Source organism: Perna viridis, chromosome 10, assembly GCF_037379345.1.
Source record: "Perna viridis isolate PV_CMFRI_1.1 ecotype Kerala chromosome 10, ASM3737934v1, whole genome shotgun sequence".
Classification (NCBI taxonomy): domain Eukaryota; kingdom Metazoa; phylum Mollusca; class Bivalvia; order Mytilida; family Mytilidae; genus Perna; species Perna viridis.
In genome coordinates this window covers 23,193,267-23,213,150 of record NC_142454.1, presented here as the reverse complement: position 1 = coordinate 23,213,150, position 19,884 = coordinate 23,193,267, and the positions used below count along the sequence as shown (strand labels likewise).

General features: G+C 32.3%; 1 protein-coding gene across 6 annotated transcripts in view; it reads left to right on the top strand.

The window, feature by feature from the left end:
- Window positions 1–3,313: 3,313 nt before the first annotated feature.
- LOC148605014 (uncharacterized) overlaps window positions 3,314–19,884 on the top strand; it is a 50,007-nt gene continuing 33,436 nt past the window's right edge. For 2 of the 6 annotated variants that reach the window (XM_088550409.1, XM_088550405.1), the window contains exons 1-3: window positions 3,578–3,788; window positions 8,088–8,201; window positions 18,587–18,649. In XM_088550409.1, coding sequence (XP_088406535.1) covers window positions 18,647–18,649 — 3 coding nt within the window. In that variant the 5' untranslated portion in view covers window positions 3,578–3,788; window positions 8,088–8,201; window positions 18,587–18,646. Of the gene's footprint in view, window positions 3,443–3,576; window positions 3,789–8,087; window positions 8,202–18,586; window positions 18,650–19,884 lie in introns of those variants that run through there. The other 4 variants (XM_088550406.1, XM_088550407.1, XM_088550408.1 and 1 more) reach the window with 4 other exon arrangements.

The following is a 19,884-nucleotide window of genomic DNA, read 5'->3' as shown; positions in this document are numbered from 1 at the left end:
ATAGTTGTGAGATTCAAATAAAAAAACTCCAGTGCTAACAGCACTTTGATTAACTTTTATTCTTAACTAGTCTTAACTTTTATTTGCATGATATTTCAATAGAAACAACAGGAAAGTGAATAGAATACTTAAAGAGGTAGACCTAGGATAAGGGAAATAACTCATGAAGTCAGTGATATGTTTGTATCATATTAAATTTTACCATAGGCTATCAAGCTTTCATTTGTCACAGAATGAAATCAGTCCAAGTTACTTTGATGCTTACATGAGATTGATGTAAAATGGTGAATACAAACGTTCAAATGATTTATAAGAGTTGTGTCCCTTACGCTAGGTCTACCCCCCTGAACAACAACCAAAAAAAACAACCAAACAAAAATCAGTTCTTGTTTTGTTTTAAAATCTTCAGGGAGGGTTTCTGTGGTATTAAATTGTCTTTTTCAACCTTTTTCTGTCTAGTTCCTTTTCTACTTCTTTGTCAGTTGGTGTTTGTTGAGATGTTGTCAACTAAACAAAAAAAAAGGAACAAAAACAAAAAGAAAATATTATTGTTTTTGGTCTTGCTTCTTCAGTTGGTAGATATAAGCAAATAAGTTTTACAAATTTTCAGTATCAGCACGACTGATGCGTTCAAACCATTTGTGAAGCGACTAATCAGTTTATAAATAAAATGATTGTACAGTTTATGATACATTACCTAAATGTCAATGTTGTATAAAATCCCTGTTGACAGCTTTCAAAAAGGATTTATAAGATTTGCAATCAGAGGTGCACATGCAATCAATAGACTTTTTCACATGCAAACATATAATTACAAACATTTAAATAGCTGGACTTGTAGGACTTTATTTCTTCAAATAAAGTTTGGTGGTTTATATTTTTCTAACTAAAAACTATGTCCATCAATCAGTGGTTGGGAAGGAAGTTTTAGAAGGGGTTATTTCAGGATTTTTTCAGATATATTCACAATTTGAAGGGTAATTTGTTAAGAAACAAAATAATTTTCTTTAGATGAAGGGCCATTTCCAACATGAAAGGACAAAAGGCCAACCTTCCAAGCCCTACTTCTAGCAAACAATTTTCCATTACAAAATTCCAGTGAAAGAGTAATCAAGGGAACCAAGGTTATAGCGGTAATCAAAAGAATGTAATCCAGGGAAAAAGACCAGACATGGAAAACAGACACACACAACAAAGAACATAAAGTAACTAAAATCATACATACAAAGTAACAAAAGTAAATGAGCAACTCGGACTCCACTAAAAACTGTGAGCATGGACCAGGTGCACCGGTAGGGTAAGCGTCCTCTGCTTTTCTAGAAACACCCGCCGAGTTGCTCATAAAAAGTCAAGTCCGGGGTAGACAAACGAGGAAAGGAAAACTATGACCCGTTGAATAAATCAGTTTTCATGGTGCTGATGGATACACCATAACGATGATGACGACCATAAAACTTCTGTAGTGATGACTTCAATCTTGTAGCAACATAGCCCTGTTCCAGAAGCCTATTTGTTAGACTTCTAGCGCGATACAAAAAGTCTGCGTAGTTTCGGCAAGCTCTGGCATAACGTATGAGTTGTAATATGAACACTCCATACGCAGGAGCCGAAGAGGTGTTGCCACAGAAGAAAGGAAAGTTGACAATTCTGAATGAAAAGTCATCACGTTTGTCGTAAAGTTTGGTCAATAGTTTTCCTTTACCATCGATTTCCAAGTGTAGGTCAAGATATGAGGCTGACTTCACAGTGTCTGTAGTATACTTTATCTCAAGTTCTTTTGGGTAGATGTGATATATCAAATCCCCGAAATTAGGATTGTTTAAAGATAATACGTCATCTATATAGCGGAAACTGAGATTGAAGGATCTAGCCAAACGATATTCTTTCTTTCTGATCAAATCAGCTATAAAGTCATCCTCATAAGAGTGAAGAAATAGGTCAGCAAGGAAAGGAGCACAATTTGTTCCCATTGGAATGCCGACCGTTTGTTGAAAAACACGTCCACCACACTGGACAAATAAATTAAAAATTCCAGCATTTTGTAAACATCTTCCTCTGTATATTTGGAAGATGATTTGGAATTATTTCTTACGAAGTATGAGGAATCTCTACCTAGAACTATATATTTGTATCTAGGTGTACCATCTTTTTTGGAAAAACAACGATGTATAATGTTTTTAAGTCGGGATTTTAACTGAGTATGGGGAAAAGAAGTATACAGTGTTGAAAAATCATAGGTTTTAATGCTATTATATTCAGATAATAGTCTTGAACTGATTGTCTCCAAAAGATCTTTCGAATTTTTCAGGATCCACATTGAATTAATACCACTACGGGAGTGGTTGTGGTAGGACTTCAGACACTCTTTGACAGTTGTGAGTATAGAAGTTAAAAGTTTTGAAAGAGGTTTGGTGGTACATTTTGCAGATCCAGCTATGAAACGTTGTTTGTATGGATTCTTGTGAAGTTTAGGAATCCAGTACATAGACGGTAAATCACAATCATCGTCCTTGGTAGAGAGACCAAAAGAGGATAGCACAGATTTATGGTTTTCCACAATCTCTTCTTTGGAGAGAGTGGTAGCAGTATAGGTCTTATCACTGCTATTATTTTCTACGTCTACCTCTGATAATAAACATTGGATATAAAACGTTTTGCAGACAAAAACAATGTTGTTTTGGGCTTTGTCTGCTGATACGACGACATATTTTTCATGTAGAGTAGACAATGTTTTTGCTACATCGGGGTCTTTGAAAACTGATGTAGCCTTGGCACTCATTGACCTACTTAAAACTTTCATTCGTTTCAAAATTAAAGACCCCACGGCCTTTAATCACCCTGAAAGAGAATCAATGTCTTCTTGTTCTCGTTTTATCCATTTTCTTGCATAGTCCTCGACGGCATCCATAAGAACTTTAAATTTATAATTCCAATTTATGGAGCGTGGTTCACGGTACTTGGGACCTTTAGAAAGGATATTACGTAGAGATTCGTGTTTGATAATGGTTAAATCTCCCGTAACGACGTGACCAGAAGGACCATATTTGAATGGAGAGCATTTGCAAGAACAGTCAGGTGGTTTAGCCTTGAAGTCCTCAATCTCGAGGTTCTGCAATAGCCTTTTATAACTGAAAATTTTGGATGCATTGAGTGAAGTATAGGAATATATAATAATTGGTATGGATTTGTCTTTGAAATATGAGGGAATTTTGTTGGTATCGTTTTTGTGATGGAGGATGTTAGCCATCTATACCTTTGTTGACAAACGGTAGTGGAAGAAATGATCGTTTTTCTTCATCTTGACTTTTCACACAAACTGGTTTAAAGAGCCAGTGGAAACCAATATCCAAAATGATGGCAACAAGTCTGTATAATGATGAGGTGGGGTCAGAAACAGGAGTGTCAAGACTTGTTTTGTAAAAGGAGTGTAGTATAGTGAGAGGTATAGAATAAAGTTTGGTTCAAATGTGATGAAATTAGGGAAACTAGTATATACACACATTGGCTTTGGATCCACCAATGACATACATGTATATATTGAGTCCTGATTGAACTTCCTTTTTCACTTTCAATTTATAGAGGAAACATTTAAATATTTGAAAGTTTAAAAATAGATTATATCCTTTGAGTGTTGTGTTTCTTCTGTTTGCAAGAGGGATTTTTTATAATTTACAGGAAGTTGTGTTGTAAATAGTGTGTTACATGGTTGAACTTGATATTGTGACTGAAAAATGCTCATTTATGGAATATACATCTAGTTCCACGAAGTACTGAATATACACAATAAGGTAAACATGCTTAATTTGAATTCATTCAACAATATGTCCCTCAGGCAGGCTGTATTTAATGTACTTGTGTATATGGTATATGCACAAATACACTACCATTAAGTTAAAATAAAAATTCTCCTTTGTCCACTGTGGAGTCAGTATTTTCCTCTACTGTGGAACTGAGAAAAAAATGCTTCATTCAATACTTTTCAGAAATATCAGGGACGGATCCAGAGATTTGAAATGAGGAGAGGGGAGGGGTTTCAGGTTTTTTTTTTCTCATTTGAGTCAAAATTTTGCACAAAATGATTTTAAATTGAACTTGACACTATAAGGTATTAAAGATAAATACCTGTACAAAAACTTCTGATTTTAAGAATATCAGTGGTTTATTGGGTCATTAATATCACTGTAAAAAATAAAGCAACTAGTTCTCATTTGCATTTGTTACTTTGTATATATGATTTTAGTTACTTTATGTTCTTTGTTGTGTATGTCTGTTTTCCATGTCTGGTCTTTGTCCCTGGATTACATTTTTTATATTACCACTAGAATCTTGGTTCCCTTGATTACTCTACTATCATTTTCGGGATATTGATTTCACAGTGACTTTTGAAAGTAATATGATATAATAATTTTATTGAGAAGTTTTCCCTTCTGTCTAATTTTCCCTATCTACGTGATCTCAGCATATCAGTGAAGTACGTGGGTGTTCTTTAATGGTAATTTTAAAAATGTTTAAACCTTTTAAGATAATTATGCCAACTTTAATAAAATAGTAAAATATCTTTTCTATAATTTGATTAAGGACTGGTGGAGGGTGTAATCACATAAAACATACTATGTAACACATGATAATTAGATGGGATGTAGATATAACAAATAAATGATAAGTATATTTTAAAAAAGGAAGCTTATAGTATTTTTTTTTTTTTTGGAAGAATCCGTAAGATACATATAATGCACATTAAAAAAAACCCACAAATCTGACTCTACAATTTCAATCAAAATTTAAACAGATCATTATTTGATCTCTGCATCACTGGATTTTTTTCAGAAATAGAATGTTAGTAAAATGAAGATTTTGGCAGAGTAACCTGCCCATGAAGTTTTTATTTTCAGTGCATTTCAATAAAATTAAAAATTAATTTACCAAAACTGATGTTTTTTTTTCCTTTATTCCTATGGTGCAAATAGTCAAATTAAACTTTTAATTCAAAATGATGGGCTTTTTTCATACCATGTTTCGCCCACTTACTGATCTTACTGAGACTGACTTTAAATAACTTCTTGAGCACTGATGAGTAAATGAATAAAGTATCATGTTTGTACAGATTTTCACAGAAATTTTAGGTTTTCATGTAGTTATAACAAAATTCATGGAGTGCTCTAGCAGTACATGCTGTACTAGGGGCTACACCCCTGCTTAAGAATAATATACATGTAATTATGGAAGAAGAATGACAGTGAATATAACTATTTTGTTAAGTTCCTAAGAGTACATTTGTGGAAAAAGTCCTAGAAAATTAAATTTTCATTAGTTGTTAAAATGATTCAAAATAACACGAACATATGTATAATATATCTACATGTATGACTAAGTTATACTGTATAATATATCTACATGTATGACTAAGTTATACTGTATAATATATCTACATGTATGACTAAGTTATATTGTATAATATATCTACATGTATGACTAAGTTAATATGTACACTGTTTAGTTAGTAGTATAATTTTTGTCTTCTGCCAAAAAAAATCCTCAAAATAAAGTGAAGTGGGGTAGTTTGACTCATTTTTAAATCTTTTTATTGAAATACTGGACAGTAGTTATTGTTCTTGATCCAATCCAATTCTGTCTAGAAATGAACCTACATATTTTTAAAGAATCTTGCTACATGACATTTCTTTCTATTAGCGAAAAAAGTTAAGTAAATATAATTAAGAGATGAATAAAAGAGATGGAATGGGGTGATCAAGATGATCACTATAAACCCTTTCATGCTAATTTATGAGCAGGCACTGAGTCAATAAATTCAAAACTTCCACAGAATTAGGTTTAACAAAGGTTAAACTTTTGTTGGAGTTTGTTGTAGTTCTAACTGAGCTGCTCAAACACAAAGCTCTAAAAGATCATAAGAAAGTATAAAAAGCATAATTAGTTTTAATTTTTTGTACATTATCAAAATCAGTATCAATTTTTAATAGGATAAATCATCTATAGACTTAATTACTACATGTACATGCAAATATGTTTGTTCCAAAAAACTAATTCTATTAGAATTAGCTAATTTCTAGAAAAGTCTCCTCTTTGCTAGTTCTTCATACCTCTCTCATAGCAACAAAATTCTAGGAAACTTTAATTTGGCACTTCAAAAAAGCTAGTGGTTTGTTGAAAAGCAACGTCATATTTTCCATGGAAACTGACACAACCAAACAAAATAATACATGTATTTTCAATTAAGATTAGACTGTGTTTATAACCGTTTTATCAATTCTGCTAATTAAAGCCTATTTTGTTTAATTGATCTTCAAAATAATTTGGCTGTTCCCCAAATTTACAATCTCTTCCTACCTCCCAAATTAAAATCTACTCCTATCTCTTTATTTACTTCTTTGGCAAACCTCAAAATGTTGTTTAATTAAGATAGTTAAGGATTATCTATCAATGTGCGTGTTATTTATTAACAAAACCATCTGCACGTACTTCTTGACATTTATACTATAAACATGTAAACCCTACCTACATATACATCATACAAGTATTTGTAGTATCCTTGTACCCTTTCTAAATGAGAAGAAAATGTTCTAAAATGTGTGGCTAACTTTATAATACTTTTTTAGAAATAAAGTTTGGCACAGAAAACAATTTTGTGTCTGAAACTGACAAAGTTTCAAAAAGTACTTCCTCCCTAACCTAAATTGGAGCTTTAATTTCTATCCAAGATATAATCAAATATAAATATATATATATATATATATATATATATATAGAGAGAGAGAGAGAGAGAGAGAGAGAGAGAGAGAGAGACATAAAATAGCCTGGAATGCCTATTTTCTGGATCCCCTCCCCAATCCTGATTTTATGAAATCTCTTGATCTGCCACTGTTATACACTAACATATAAGATAAGACAGGGAAAGTAATCACCTTAACCTCATCCCTCCATTTGCCAAGGTGATAAACAAAGATTTTGGACCCAAGGCCAATCTTTAATATACCTAAGGGTTGTAGTAATGTTCATTTTCTTAGATCCATGGCCTTTGACATGTAATTAAGATTTTTTTTCTATAGGTTTTTCCTTGTTTGTACACTAGAAGAATTGCAACAGTTTTTGAAATAAATATTCTGGCCCTGAAAAAGTTGAAAATAAATGCGCTGGCCTATATATACATGTTCCTTCTACAAAATAAATAAATTTGATCTCAGTCCAGTTACTTCATACAGTGAAATGGAAATACAAAATCATGCTGGGATGTGGTTGAAAGAGTAATCAAGGGAACCAAGATTCTAGCAGAAATCAAAAGAATGTAATCCAGGGAGAAAGACCAGACATGGAAAACAGACATACACAACAAAGAACATGAAGTAACGAAAATCATACATACAAAGTAACAAAAGTAAATGAGCAACTCGGACTCCACTAAAAACTGTGAGCATGGACCAGGTGCACCGGTAGGGTAAGCGTCCTCTGCTTTTCTAGAAACACCTGCCAAGTTGGTCAAGTCTGAAGTAGTTGAGAGAGGTAATGAAATCTATGACACGTTGACAAATCAGTTTTCATGGCGCAGATGGATACACCATAATGATTCACGAGTTCAAAATGACGACCATAAAATTTCTGTAGTGATGACTTCAATCTTTTAGCAATATATCCCTGTTCCAGAAGCCTTATTTAAAGAGGTCTAGCGTGATACAAAAAGTCTGCGTAGTAACGGCATAACATATGAGTTGTGATATGAAAATAACTTTTCTGACCCTCAAAATTTCAAAAAATAAATATCCTGAGCCCACACAGGTCTCTCTCAGAACCAAATTGTCATTCAATTAGTTCCTTTTAAATTTGACCTACTTACCTTTGTACATACATTTTAAGGTTGTTTTTTTTTTTTTTGTATTTTATTTTTTGGGTTATTTCCCAGTCTTTTAAAAGGTGGTTTTACCAGGTAGAACACTATGTGACAGTATAAATGATCAATTATTGGATAACAAAATATATTTAAAATCTTTATTAATATGAATGTTAAAACTTGGAAATTTGAACTAGTTCCTTATTTTAACATGATAAAGCAAATGTTTGGGTTTTTTTTTCAGGTTGGAAACATTACATGTAATCATGAGAAAAAAATAGAATTATAGAATTAGCTGTAAAAGAATAGTGGCATCAACATTAAACTTTGAACTAAAATAACAACAATTTTACAAATGGTGAGTCTGCAATACAATTTTGTTCTGGTTAGCAACATGTACATGTAATGATTTTATTGTACTATACAACAATGACTGAAAACAAACCAGTGTAGGGATCACAGCATTTTATTGAATTACTGTCTGGTGGAGTTCCAGAGATTTTAGAAGGGGATTCTAGAGTAATCAAGGGAACCTGAAGGTTATAGCGGTAATTAAAAGAATGTAATCCAGGGACAAATACCAGACATGGAAAACAGACATACACAACCAAGAACATGAAGTAACTAAAATCATACATACAAAGTAACAAAAGCAAATGAGCAACTCAGACTACCCTAAAAACTGTGAGCATGGACCAGGTGCACTGGTAGGGTAAGCGTCCTCTGCTTTTCTAGAAACACTGGCCAAGGGTTTAAAAAAAGGGGTTTAAAAAAGGGGGCTTCTTGGTTATCTTTTGCTCATTTATCCTCAAATTTTGCATAAAATTTTATAAAAATTCCTCCTTTAGTGGAGTCCAAGACTCCTTGTTCCTCCTCTAACACTTACATCTCAAATTTTATACCTTTTTATTATTCCCACTCACCGAGTGGATTGTATATTGGAATCACCTTGTCTGTCTGTCCATTCAAATGCTGTTTCAATTTTCTCAGCTACAAATGGATGGATTCATTTCAAATTTGGTGCAGTTCAATATCAATTTACTGGTTTTTAAGGACTTCACCTGATCTTTCACTATATGAAATGATAGAGAAATTTTCACCATAAAAATTTCTGTTCCCAATTAATGGATTGTATTCAACTTTGATTTGTGACTTCATATAGATAAGACATATGCTGCAAGTGATCCTGGTTGTTGTCACCTCCTGTACAAGGATATGCCTAGGCTAGAGGACAATGTGTACAACTACATATTGAAAGTTGTACAAATTCATTGGGAGATCCAGGGGGAGGGTGCAGGGGGTTGCTACCCCCCTTTTTTATTGAAATTTTGTCATTTTCATGTGTAAAAATGACAAAAAAATGGCAAGTTAAATCCTTGCATTCCTTTTTTTCTGAGGAACCCTTCCTTTTCAAAGTGTTGGAAGTCGCCCCAGAAATTTTCTCCAAGTAGGTAAAGTCAAAATGTTTGTGGTGAAGTTCCAATTATGATATTATCCTTACCACTTATATAATTTAAGTAACGTATTATTCTAACTTCTACTTTTTTGTATTATACATATACTCTGGGCTTGAAATCAGTAAAAAAATAATGCAAAAAAACTTTGTTGAAAGTTGACTTAAATCGTAATTAGTTTGTTCACAGCGTGAAAATTGGTTAACTTCAAGGAATATAGTTGGGTCTTGTCTTGATTGAATGATAAAAAGTTTCAGGTATATCATCCTAATGTTTCTAGTAGATAGATTTTTCTATTTTATCTCAAAGATGACCCTTAGAAAAAACATAGGACACCAAACTAAATCTCAAGGTCATTGAGCCTTGAAAAAGGCTATTTATTTTAGCATTTTTTTGGGGGGGATTCTGTAGGGAATTTTCAATTTTTCCCAAATAACTAAAAAAACTGGTAGATTGATTTTCTTATCAATTTACATGAACAATACTATACTGATGTTCTTTCATATTTCAAAAAGAAAATTGAGGGTCACTGAACTTTCTTGTAGTGTTTAAAAAACTAAGATTCCCATTACATTTCTGTAATTTTCCTGCCAGTTATCTCCTCTTGAAAGAAGCTTATTACAGACAGCATTTGTAATATTACCATACTAATGTTTATGTAAAAAATTCTTTAAAATAATTAAAACATTTTATTTTTACATCATTCAAAACAGTTTTATTTAAGAGAAAATATATGTCAGTATGATTTTGCAAGATGACAGAAAAAAAAATGCTATGTACATGTGCAGTAGGTATGATCTACCTTAAATGTCCAATTGACTACTCAAGAATGGTCATGAAATAAAGAAAGAACATATCTTTTCCCTATAATTTACATGTTATTTGCTGTAAAAGATGTTTATATTTCAACCACCTTATATAACGGAAACAATTGTTTTCTATGAACAGGTGAGGGTCATCTGTGGATAATCTAGTAATTGATTAAGTACCAGTCTTTGTAAGAATCATGAAAAAATCTGAAAAAAACCGTGCTACATCCAAAAAAGGCTACATATTTTTATTTTTGTAATTATGTTGCTTTAAGGATGTATATTATGAAATGTGTAATTATTCATTCATATTTGTTTGCTCTGAGGGGAAATCAACATTGAAAATCCAATAGATTTTATTGTATATGAGTGTCATTTACAGACTTATCTTCTTTAATTTTAAAATCTACAGTGCAATCTTTATAATTTTTATCTCGTGAGAACACAGGTTATATGAAAAACAGAATGTTAATTTCTGTTTACAATGGCAATTCAAACAAAATATCAAAAAGAAAAATATGTAACATAGGCTTTTCACCCATGAATCACATTTTGCATGATTCTCAGCTAGAGTGCTACTTAAAAAGATGCATTACAACAATGGTAATGCATTTTATGGGGTTGTTTCACAAATCCTTTTTCACAGTACACATTGATACAGTATGTATATCTTGCTGTTTTTAAGGAGGTAGACCTAGGGTAAGGGACACAACTCATTGGAACATTTGTATTCAGCATTTTACATCAATCTTATGTAAGCATCTAATTAACTTGGATTCATTTTATTCTGCTTCAAACGAAAGCTTGAGAGGCTTTGGTGAAATTGAGTATGATGCAGACATATCACTGATTTCATGAGTAATGTGCCTTACCCTGGGTCTACCTCCTTAAACTTAAGTTTACTATTGATGTATAGAATATCTGCTGAATGCAAAATTTCAAAATAATGCCTGAAGTGGCTCTTTGGAATTTTTCTCTAAATTTGTTTTATTAACCGTTGTAATAGTATTGTTTACAATTCTGAAGTTAAAACAGTAGAACTTTGTTAGTTTTTATAAGCATTGTATTAAGTAAGATATTGCCATTGAAGACTCTAGCATGTTTACCATACATACATGTACAAAAATTCTGTTGCTTTATAAGAATCAACACAAGCAGACATCTTTATTACATTATAGTACAATATATGCTTGAGACTGATCAGTTTCAAACAAAAGAGGGGTTCCAACCCCAGAACATATTCTTATCCCTAATTGTTTCAATGACCATCACCTGATGAACAACTTCCTTAGGTATATAAACTTCACAATAGACAGGGACTTTAATTTTCTATCATTTCATAGGAATTTTAGTTGAATTTTGATAGAATAAATATATTTCTTTGTCAGTTTAAGAGTCTGGTTAATACTTGAGGAAGTTAACTATGTTAGTGTAAATATATATTTTTGTTTTTATTTGTATCTATGCTTTCATACATGTAGTCAAAATACTATGAAAGGCTAGGGTTATTAACACTTTTTTAATACTGTATCAATTTCACTGGACTCTACTAAAAACTGGGAGCATGGACCAGGTGCACCGGTAATCTCGAGATAAGATATATGACTAAAAAATAGAATTAGGCATATACAATGTAATACCATACTGAGAGAAAATTAAAAAATACCTGGAATCTTTAATACTTAGAACTGTTTATAATGAGGATTCCTAGATTTTTCTGGAAATATTCTTCATATGTCCTGTGATACATATATGAATTGTTTTCTTCCCTTCTAGGAAATGTAGCCCCTCTTCAGTTTTTCTATGACTGCAAATAAGGAAATATATGTGTATTTGCACACTTTAGTGCACTCTATTATTATATATTGAATTGAGTTGGGAAGAGTTCTGAGGTATGTTAAGTTAACATTATGATAACTAAAACTATCTTCTATGTATTGAAATCATTGACAACACTTGACTACTGACACTAGTTTCTCAGCTATATCCTTCTACCATAAATTTTGTTAGAATCTTTTACAACCATGAATGATTCTGTTTATATAATGCATTTGTTTATACATGTAATAATTCATCTTGTTTAAGTAATAGTTCTTTGTAATTCCAGCCACAAAGAAAAAAAGGACATAGTGATTTAATGGTTTTTGTCCATCTGTCTGTGTACACTTACTGGTACTTTGTTGTCAAATCATCTCTTAGACTGCTTTTTGGATTGCTTCCAAATTTATTGAAGTTGTTTGTTTTGAACTGAAGATGAATTTGCTGTACAAATCAAGGTTTTGATTTGAGGGCTTAGACTATTTTAAATATCATTATGATAACCTTGAATCCCCTTTTTTCCTGGAACCTTCCTTATTTCATGGAACCCCTCTGGACCTCCTTACCTTTTCAAATCATATTATAGAAGACTTTGTAGAATTCTGTGACAGTACTATTGTTCGTGGGGTACAAATTTTCGTGGATTTTGTGGGTAAGGTAAACTACAAAATTTGGTTCCCATTGAAAAGGATTACAAGTATTAACTTTAACTTAATTGTATGACAGGATCATCAAAACCATGAATTCAAGAATCCACAAACTTGTGCTTTTCCCTATAACCATGAAAATTGATACCCACGAATATAAGTACTTTCATGGAATTGTATACATGTATATATTGCAATTTTTTTATTTGAAAATGTTTGTAGATGTTATTGCACTTATTTATTTACTTTAAAAAAAAAAACCTTGTGTATGTATCTCCTCTGAAACTGTTGTTAACACTTACCATGCTCATAGATGTTAACTTTGAAAAATTCTTAAGCTGGAGATCTTCCTCTCAAAATTTTCTGGAAGCTGGAGATTTGCCAAGTTCTTGTTCTAGCAACATGTTTTGACAATAATTGAAGTAAATTATTTCAATTGTAAGCTGAAAATTCAAGTAAGGCTAGAGGAATTTCTATGAAAGTGGCTAAATCTCACTCCTTAACACAAGCAAGTAAGGGGGAGTATGTGGGATTTTTCATGAATATCAGGTGGCCCCAGCAGGAAGCAGGAGACTTAACACCTATGCATGCTGTAACATTATATACACACAATGTGTCTCTCTTTTTTTTTTGGCTGAGGAAAATACTGAAATGATGTGCAAAGTTTTGACAAGAAAAATATCATTGTGATACGATACAGGTGGTCTTTATATACAGGTTAATTTTACATGAAATATACAACAGTTTGTTCCCCATATTGTTGCAGAATGCAGGTTTGTCTGAATTTTCATTTTTTTTTCTATCAAAGGAAAATTTGTGGTTGATTATTAATTTCATGTGGTTGCCTTCTTTATTCTTACAGTGTACTGTTATGAAGGGTAAAATTGCATTATATGCCACAATTTTAATGAAACAAATGCTTAAGGAGTTTGAGACTTATTCAACTTATCAGGGGTGGGGCTATACATGATTTTGTCTGCCTTACTATGTAACTCAATATTTGACAACAGAAAAAGGAACAGATGTAGTGAAATGCAACATTATATCACCATAGTATAACATTTACAAAAATAGTAAATACTTATAAGGAGATTTAAACAGTCTATCATTTAATAGGTACTGTCATCTTGTATACTGTGAAGTACTATTTTTCGTGGGCTACCAATTTTTGTGGTTTTCATGGGTAGGCCAAACCATGAAATTTGATTCCCAATGAAAAGGAGAATCCCATTGATGTGTATAATGTAAACCTCAAAAACCATGAGTTCAAGAATCCACGAAATTGTGTTTCTTACCTAATCCACGAAAATTGGTATCCACGAATTAAAATTATAATTTCAAAGTATTTTTATGGAAAGTTTAACTGTCTGTCAGTTGTCCAGATACCATCCTAGGGTAGTTCCTCAGCCAGTTACCTTCCTAAGGTAGTTCCTCAACCAGTTACCTTCCTAAGGTAGTTCATCAGTCAGTTATCTTCCTGAGGTAGTTCATCAGTCAAGGAAATATGAAGTTAACTATATTACTCGCTGTAATCTTTTTTAGCATAAGATATTGGTCTTTCTGAGTAGGTCAAGGATATATGAAGTTAAACTATATTACTCGCTGTAATCTTTTTTGGCATCAGGTATTGGTCTTTCTGAGTGGATCAAGGAAATATAAAGTTAACTGTATTACTGGCTGTAGTCTTTTTTGGCATCAGGTAATGGTCTTTCTTATAGAGTCAAGGAAATCTGAAGTTAACTATATCATTCGCTGTAGTATTTTTTAGTTCATTCATTTGTTGAATAAGCAGATATTTATTCAGATAATTTTATTGAATAATCTGTTATAAGTATTTGTAATTTCCTGTTTAATTTTTTTTTCTGAAAATGATTATGTTTTGAAGAACAGATCCTGAAAAATGATTATAAAATATTTCCCTATGACAATGACCTTTGTTGTAAATAAATATCATTTTATAAAAAAAACTAAAGTACAAGTGACAGGTTGTATGATCTGAAATTTCTTTAGGTTATGAATTGAAGATTTAGATCAAAATTGAGTCATTGAGTTTTGTACAAATCTAATTGAAATAGGAATCTCCAATTAAACACGACTCCATTCAAGATTTAACACTTCACTTCAAACATCTTTGCCACTCTCTGATGCTTTTTATAACAAAGAGACAAATAATATGCCATTTAGTCTAACAATGAATTAACATCTGTTTCAATAATGTACTTGGACCTTCATACATACATGTTAACTTTCGAAAAAGTTCATGTGATAGATTCGCCCCCATTGACATCATCTCAAGTGAGATATTTTTACATAAAGTTATGTTTCTGATGTGAAAATTAAATTACGAAGTGCTTTTTAAAGAAAATTAAATAATTGTAACAAAAAAACTCCCACAAGTCTTACATTATTATTTGGGAGACTCTAAATGTTTTCATTGATTGTATGGGAGTCTCCTGCATAATATGGGAGGGTTCACGGGTATTATCTTTTGGCTACTATGGAAACGAGATTGAGGTGTGACTTAAGCAATAAACCCTGGTTTGACTGACCAATTATATTTGAATTGCTGGGACAAAGATGAAAATGAAATAGCTAATTTCAGTTTTTAAGGTTTATCCTTGATTTGGCCAATTAATGTACACAATATACTTTTTAATATTCAATTCTGATTTATGATTATGATAGTGTAATTTTGTTATAACACCTTCATTTTAGTGTTTGAAGTGTCACTTGGCACATAATTCAGAAGCAAAAAAATTTTAAAGCAAGTATAAAAATCAAAGGTCATTTTTATACAGCCATAAGTAGACTGTAAACATATTAATTTTCACGGTTGTTAATTTTCGCATATTCTGTACGGTGAAAACATTCGCGGGGTATCAATTTTTCGTGGTTTAAAAAAATGATTAGTGTTATATAATGTTAAAAATCAATTCATAATCTGGTTTAGACAGGTCTTGTTTCCAGTTTGGTTTAGACTGGTCTTCAGTCTTCAGTTTGGTTAAGACAGGTCTTACAGTTCGGTTACGACGGGTCTTCTATTTTCACAGTTTGGTTTAGTCAGGTCTTCAGTTTTCATAGTCTGGTTTAGACAGGTCTTCAGTCTTCAAAATCTGGTTTGGACAGGTCTTCAGTTTTCACAGTCTGGTTTAGACAGGTCTTGTTTCCAGTATGGTTTAGACAGGTCTTCAGTCTTTATAGTCTAATTTAGACAGGTCTTCAGTCTTTATAGTCTAATTTAGACAGGTCTTCTGTTTTCAGTCTGGTGTAGACAGGTCTTCAGTCTTCACAGTCTGGTTTAGACAGATCTTCAGTCTTCATAGTCTGGTTTAGACAGGTCTTCAGTCTTCATAGTCTAATTTAGATGGGTCTTCTGCTTTCAGTCTGGTTTAGACAGGTCTTCAGTCTTCACAGTCTGGTTTAGACAGGTCTTTAGTTTTCAGTCTGGTTTAGACAGATCTTCAGTCTTCACAGTCTGGTTTAGACAGGTCTTCAGTCTTCATAGTCTGGTTTAGACAAGTCTTCAGTCTTCACAGTCTGGTTTAGACAGGTCTTCAGTCTTCATAGTCTGTTTTAGACAGGTCTTCAGTCTTCATAGTCTGGTTTAGACAGGTCTTCTGTTTTCACAGTATGGATAAGACAGGTTTTGACTGTAGAAGTAATCACTGCTCCAATCCTTAGTTATAACCAAGCATGATATTAACTTCTTGACAATTCAATTCTTATCAACATGTGATCGTTCCTTGTCAACATGTGATCGTTCATCCAAAAGAACAAAAATCCCTCAAGGTAACAAAAAAATAAAGACTATTTAATCAAATCATTGAAGTGATTCTACAGGTGTATACATTGGCAAGATGAAACAAAGGCAGTAATTTATTTAACCACACAAATAGACCCATTTTGGTATTTCTCGTTAATTGTTAATTTTAGATTTTTCTTTAAATTTAAGAATAAAGGAGACTAGTGATTGCATGCATTAATTTGATAGCAACATGCATGAGTAGAGCAGTGGTGCAAGATAGATTATATAGTACAAAGGAAGGCTTGTAGCAAGTCTAACCCCACTCATACTGCCATCTCTGTTACTCTTCATTTAATAGGCACATTTAAAGATATAACTATTTGATAGACTGCTCTTTCCTATATTTTTTTTCATTTTTACTTCTAATAATAGAATTAGATGAATAGACCACCAGTACTGTAACTTTCAAATAATTTATCATACCCATTTACAATAAACTTATCAAGTACCAATCTTGCACATGCACAAATTTAAGTTGATAGCCAAAAAATTACCAATTAAGGCTTGGAATACCCCCTTTTTTCATAATGTCTAGATCCACATCTGGGCTGAGTTTTGACTGATGTTTAAACTTGTTACTTCTTCTATGGAGGTTTTTATGGTCTTGACTATATTCTGTTAATAGAAGGAGGTAGTGAAGCCCAGCTTCCAAAATACCTGACTGAATACCTGGTCAGGAGATGTCCTACTAGTAGCTGGGCTGTTGAGGCTCTAGCATAATCCCAGACCCCACATTGTTCTGAGTGTGTTACACCACTATGTTTGGAAGTACATCAACTTGTAGAATGTGTATACTTGCTACAAGCCCTCTTAAAAAAATATGACACAATATCTTATCTAATGCCACTTGACTAACTGCTTTCCTGCAATATTTAATAGATTTGCTATCTGAGAGATGCATACAATCATCAAGTTTTCTCACTTAATTTTCAAGAGATGGAATTGTAGCAAGTTGAAATGATGTTCTCCTGTATGGCAGAGGCCTAATAAGAGGGGTGCCTTCTCCAAGCTTGTAAATTAAATTAATATAAGGATATTTATACTTTCTATTATTTCATATGTTTTTTTAATCAAAGTTTGAAAGAAAGCTGAACTCTCCTTATTGTCAATGTATTCAGTTAACTTCCTAAGTCTTTTAATAAAGAGATGAAAAACTCCATTACTTAAAGTTAACTACTGTAAATGTATCAATTTTCACAGTGTACTAATTTTCGCTATTTTCCACGTGGACTGAAAAGTGTGAAAATATAGTACCTGTCTTAACCAGACTGTGAAGATTGAAGACCTGTCTAAACCAAACTGTGAAAACAGAAGACCTGTCATAACCAAATGAAAATTGAAGACCTGTCTTAACCAATCTGTGAAAACAGAAGACTGTCTAAACCAAATTGTGAAAGCAGAAAACCTGTCTAAACCAAACTGTGAAAAAAGAAGACCTGTCTAAACCAAACTGTGAAAACTGAAGACCTGTCTTAACCAAATGAAAATTGAAGACCTGTCTTAACCAATCTGTGAAAGCAGAAGACCTGTCTAAACCAAACTTTGAACACTGAAAAGCTGTCTTAACCAAATGAAAATTGAAGACCTGTCTTAACCAAACTGTGAAAACTGAAGAGCTGTCTAAACTAAATTGTGAAAACAGAAGAACTGTCTAAATCTGACTGTGGAAACAAGACCTGTCTAAACCAAATTGTGAAAACAGAAGACCTGTTTAAAACGAATTTTGAAAACAGAAGACCTGTCTAAACCTGACTGTGAAAACTGAAGACCTGTCTAAACCAAACACTTTTAAAGTCCTTTTATATCAATTTTAATATATTTTGAACATTAGTATATTGAACACCAGTCTTAGATGAACCCATTTTAAGGAGGTAGACATAGGGTAAATGAGAAACCCTTACAAATCATTGGAACGTTTGTATTCAGCATTTTACATCAATCTGATACATTTTATAACCAGCAAAGTAACTTGGACTTATTTCATTCTGTTTCAAATAAAAGCTTGATAGGCTTTGATGAAATTGAATATGATACAAACATATTAATTATTCAAAATGTTATTGAGCTATGTCCCTTACCTCTTTAAAGTTCACAGGGGCTCAATTTAGACAGGTAACACTATACCATTGTATAATGATAGTATTTTTGCTTTAAGCTACTTAGCATTCAAAAATAACAAAGTTAAATTTTTATTTGTTTTATGATTTCAGAAATGAGATGTCTACCAATATTTTGAGAAACTAGACAAGATCCATGAATGACAAGTAGTAATGGTAAGTAAGTTAGTATTTATGCAAATTTCAAGTACCGTAAGGTAGGTTATTTTGGGAGTTTTAAAATTTGGCAATCTTGAAGCAAAAGTGTACACCAAAATTGTTGGGGTTTCTAATGTTGATAAGTGGTGCACTAAGTACTTAAGCCCAGAGTTAATATTTTGGCGTTTTTAGACAGATCACTGAAATACACCAAAATTAGCACCCTGCAAAAATTACCTGCTATATGGTTACATAGATGATACTGAATTCAAAACAACCACTGTTTATTGTCTGTTGTCTGAACACTACAAAATTCTTCATTGGGTCAAAGTTATGGGACAACTTCTTGCTTTGCAATTTTTACTGTTTCTAGATAATATCTCAAAAGTCATAATACTGTAAACTGTGGAATTTTCAAGGTAGTTCTTTTAGGAGCTACTGATCTTGAATGTTAAAAACAGCTCATTTTTTGTTTTTGTTTTTTTTTTAAGTTTCTAGAACATCTACTACCGGTACATGTTTATGATGTTACTAGGAATGTGTCATGCTAGGTGCATATATGAGTGAAGATAAACAATATTAGGTACTATCATTTGGTTAATCAGTGTTATATAATACAATTCTTCCCATTATGTGAAAAAAAAATTAAACTGTGGGTGTATATCATTTTGTCCATTATTTTGATGAATGCTGTAGCAATTTAAGAAATTGCTGATTACAAAAGATCATCTTACTTCCAAGGCTTGACAGGCTTTCCTGTGGTAAAAATAATTCATAAGGCCCATGATATTTATTCTGAGATATTAGTTTTGAACCTGTTGTGGTTCTTTTTTCAAAATGAGAAGGAGGAGTACAAAGAAATATTCAGGCTAATTATTTGTAGGAATTGTTATGATATTATAAAAGAAATAAAAAACCATAGTTATACAGTTGTATTTCTATCACTAGAGACAGTTTGACTAGAAATTGTAAATTTGATTACCAGTACTTTTGTATAGTGAATAAAGAAACTCATGATTAAGAACCCCAAGGGTTGACTGGTCAAATTTTGGTAAAATAAATTCAAAAGGTCTATGATATTCAATGAAAGAAGCTTAGTTGTGGTTTGCAATTCAATGAAATATTCTAGTTTGTAGTCTGTAAGAATAATAAATAACAGGACAGGATAAACCATTTAGTGCCTTGTAAGAAACACCAATGACAAACATGAAATAAAGGTTAGATAAAGCTGAATTTATCATATAGATTAATTG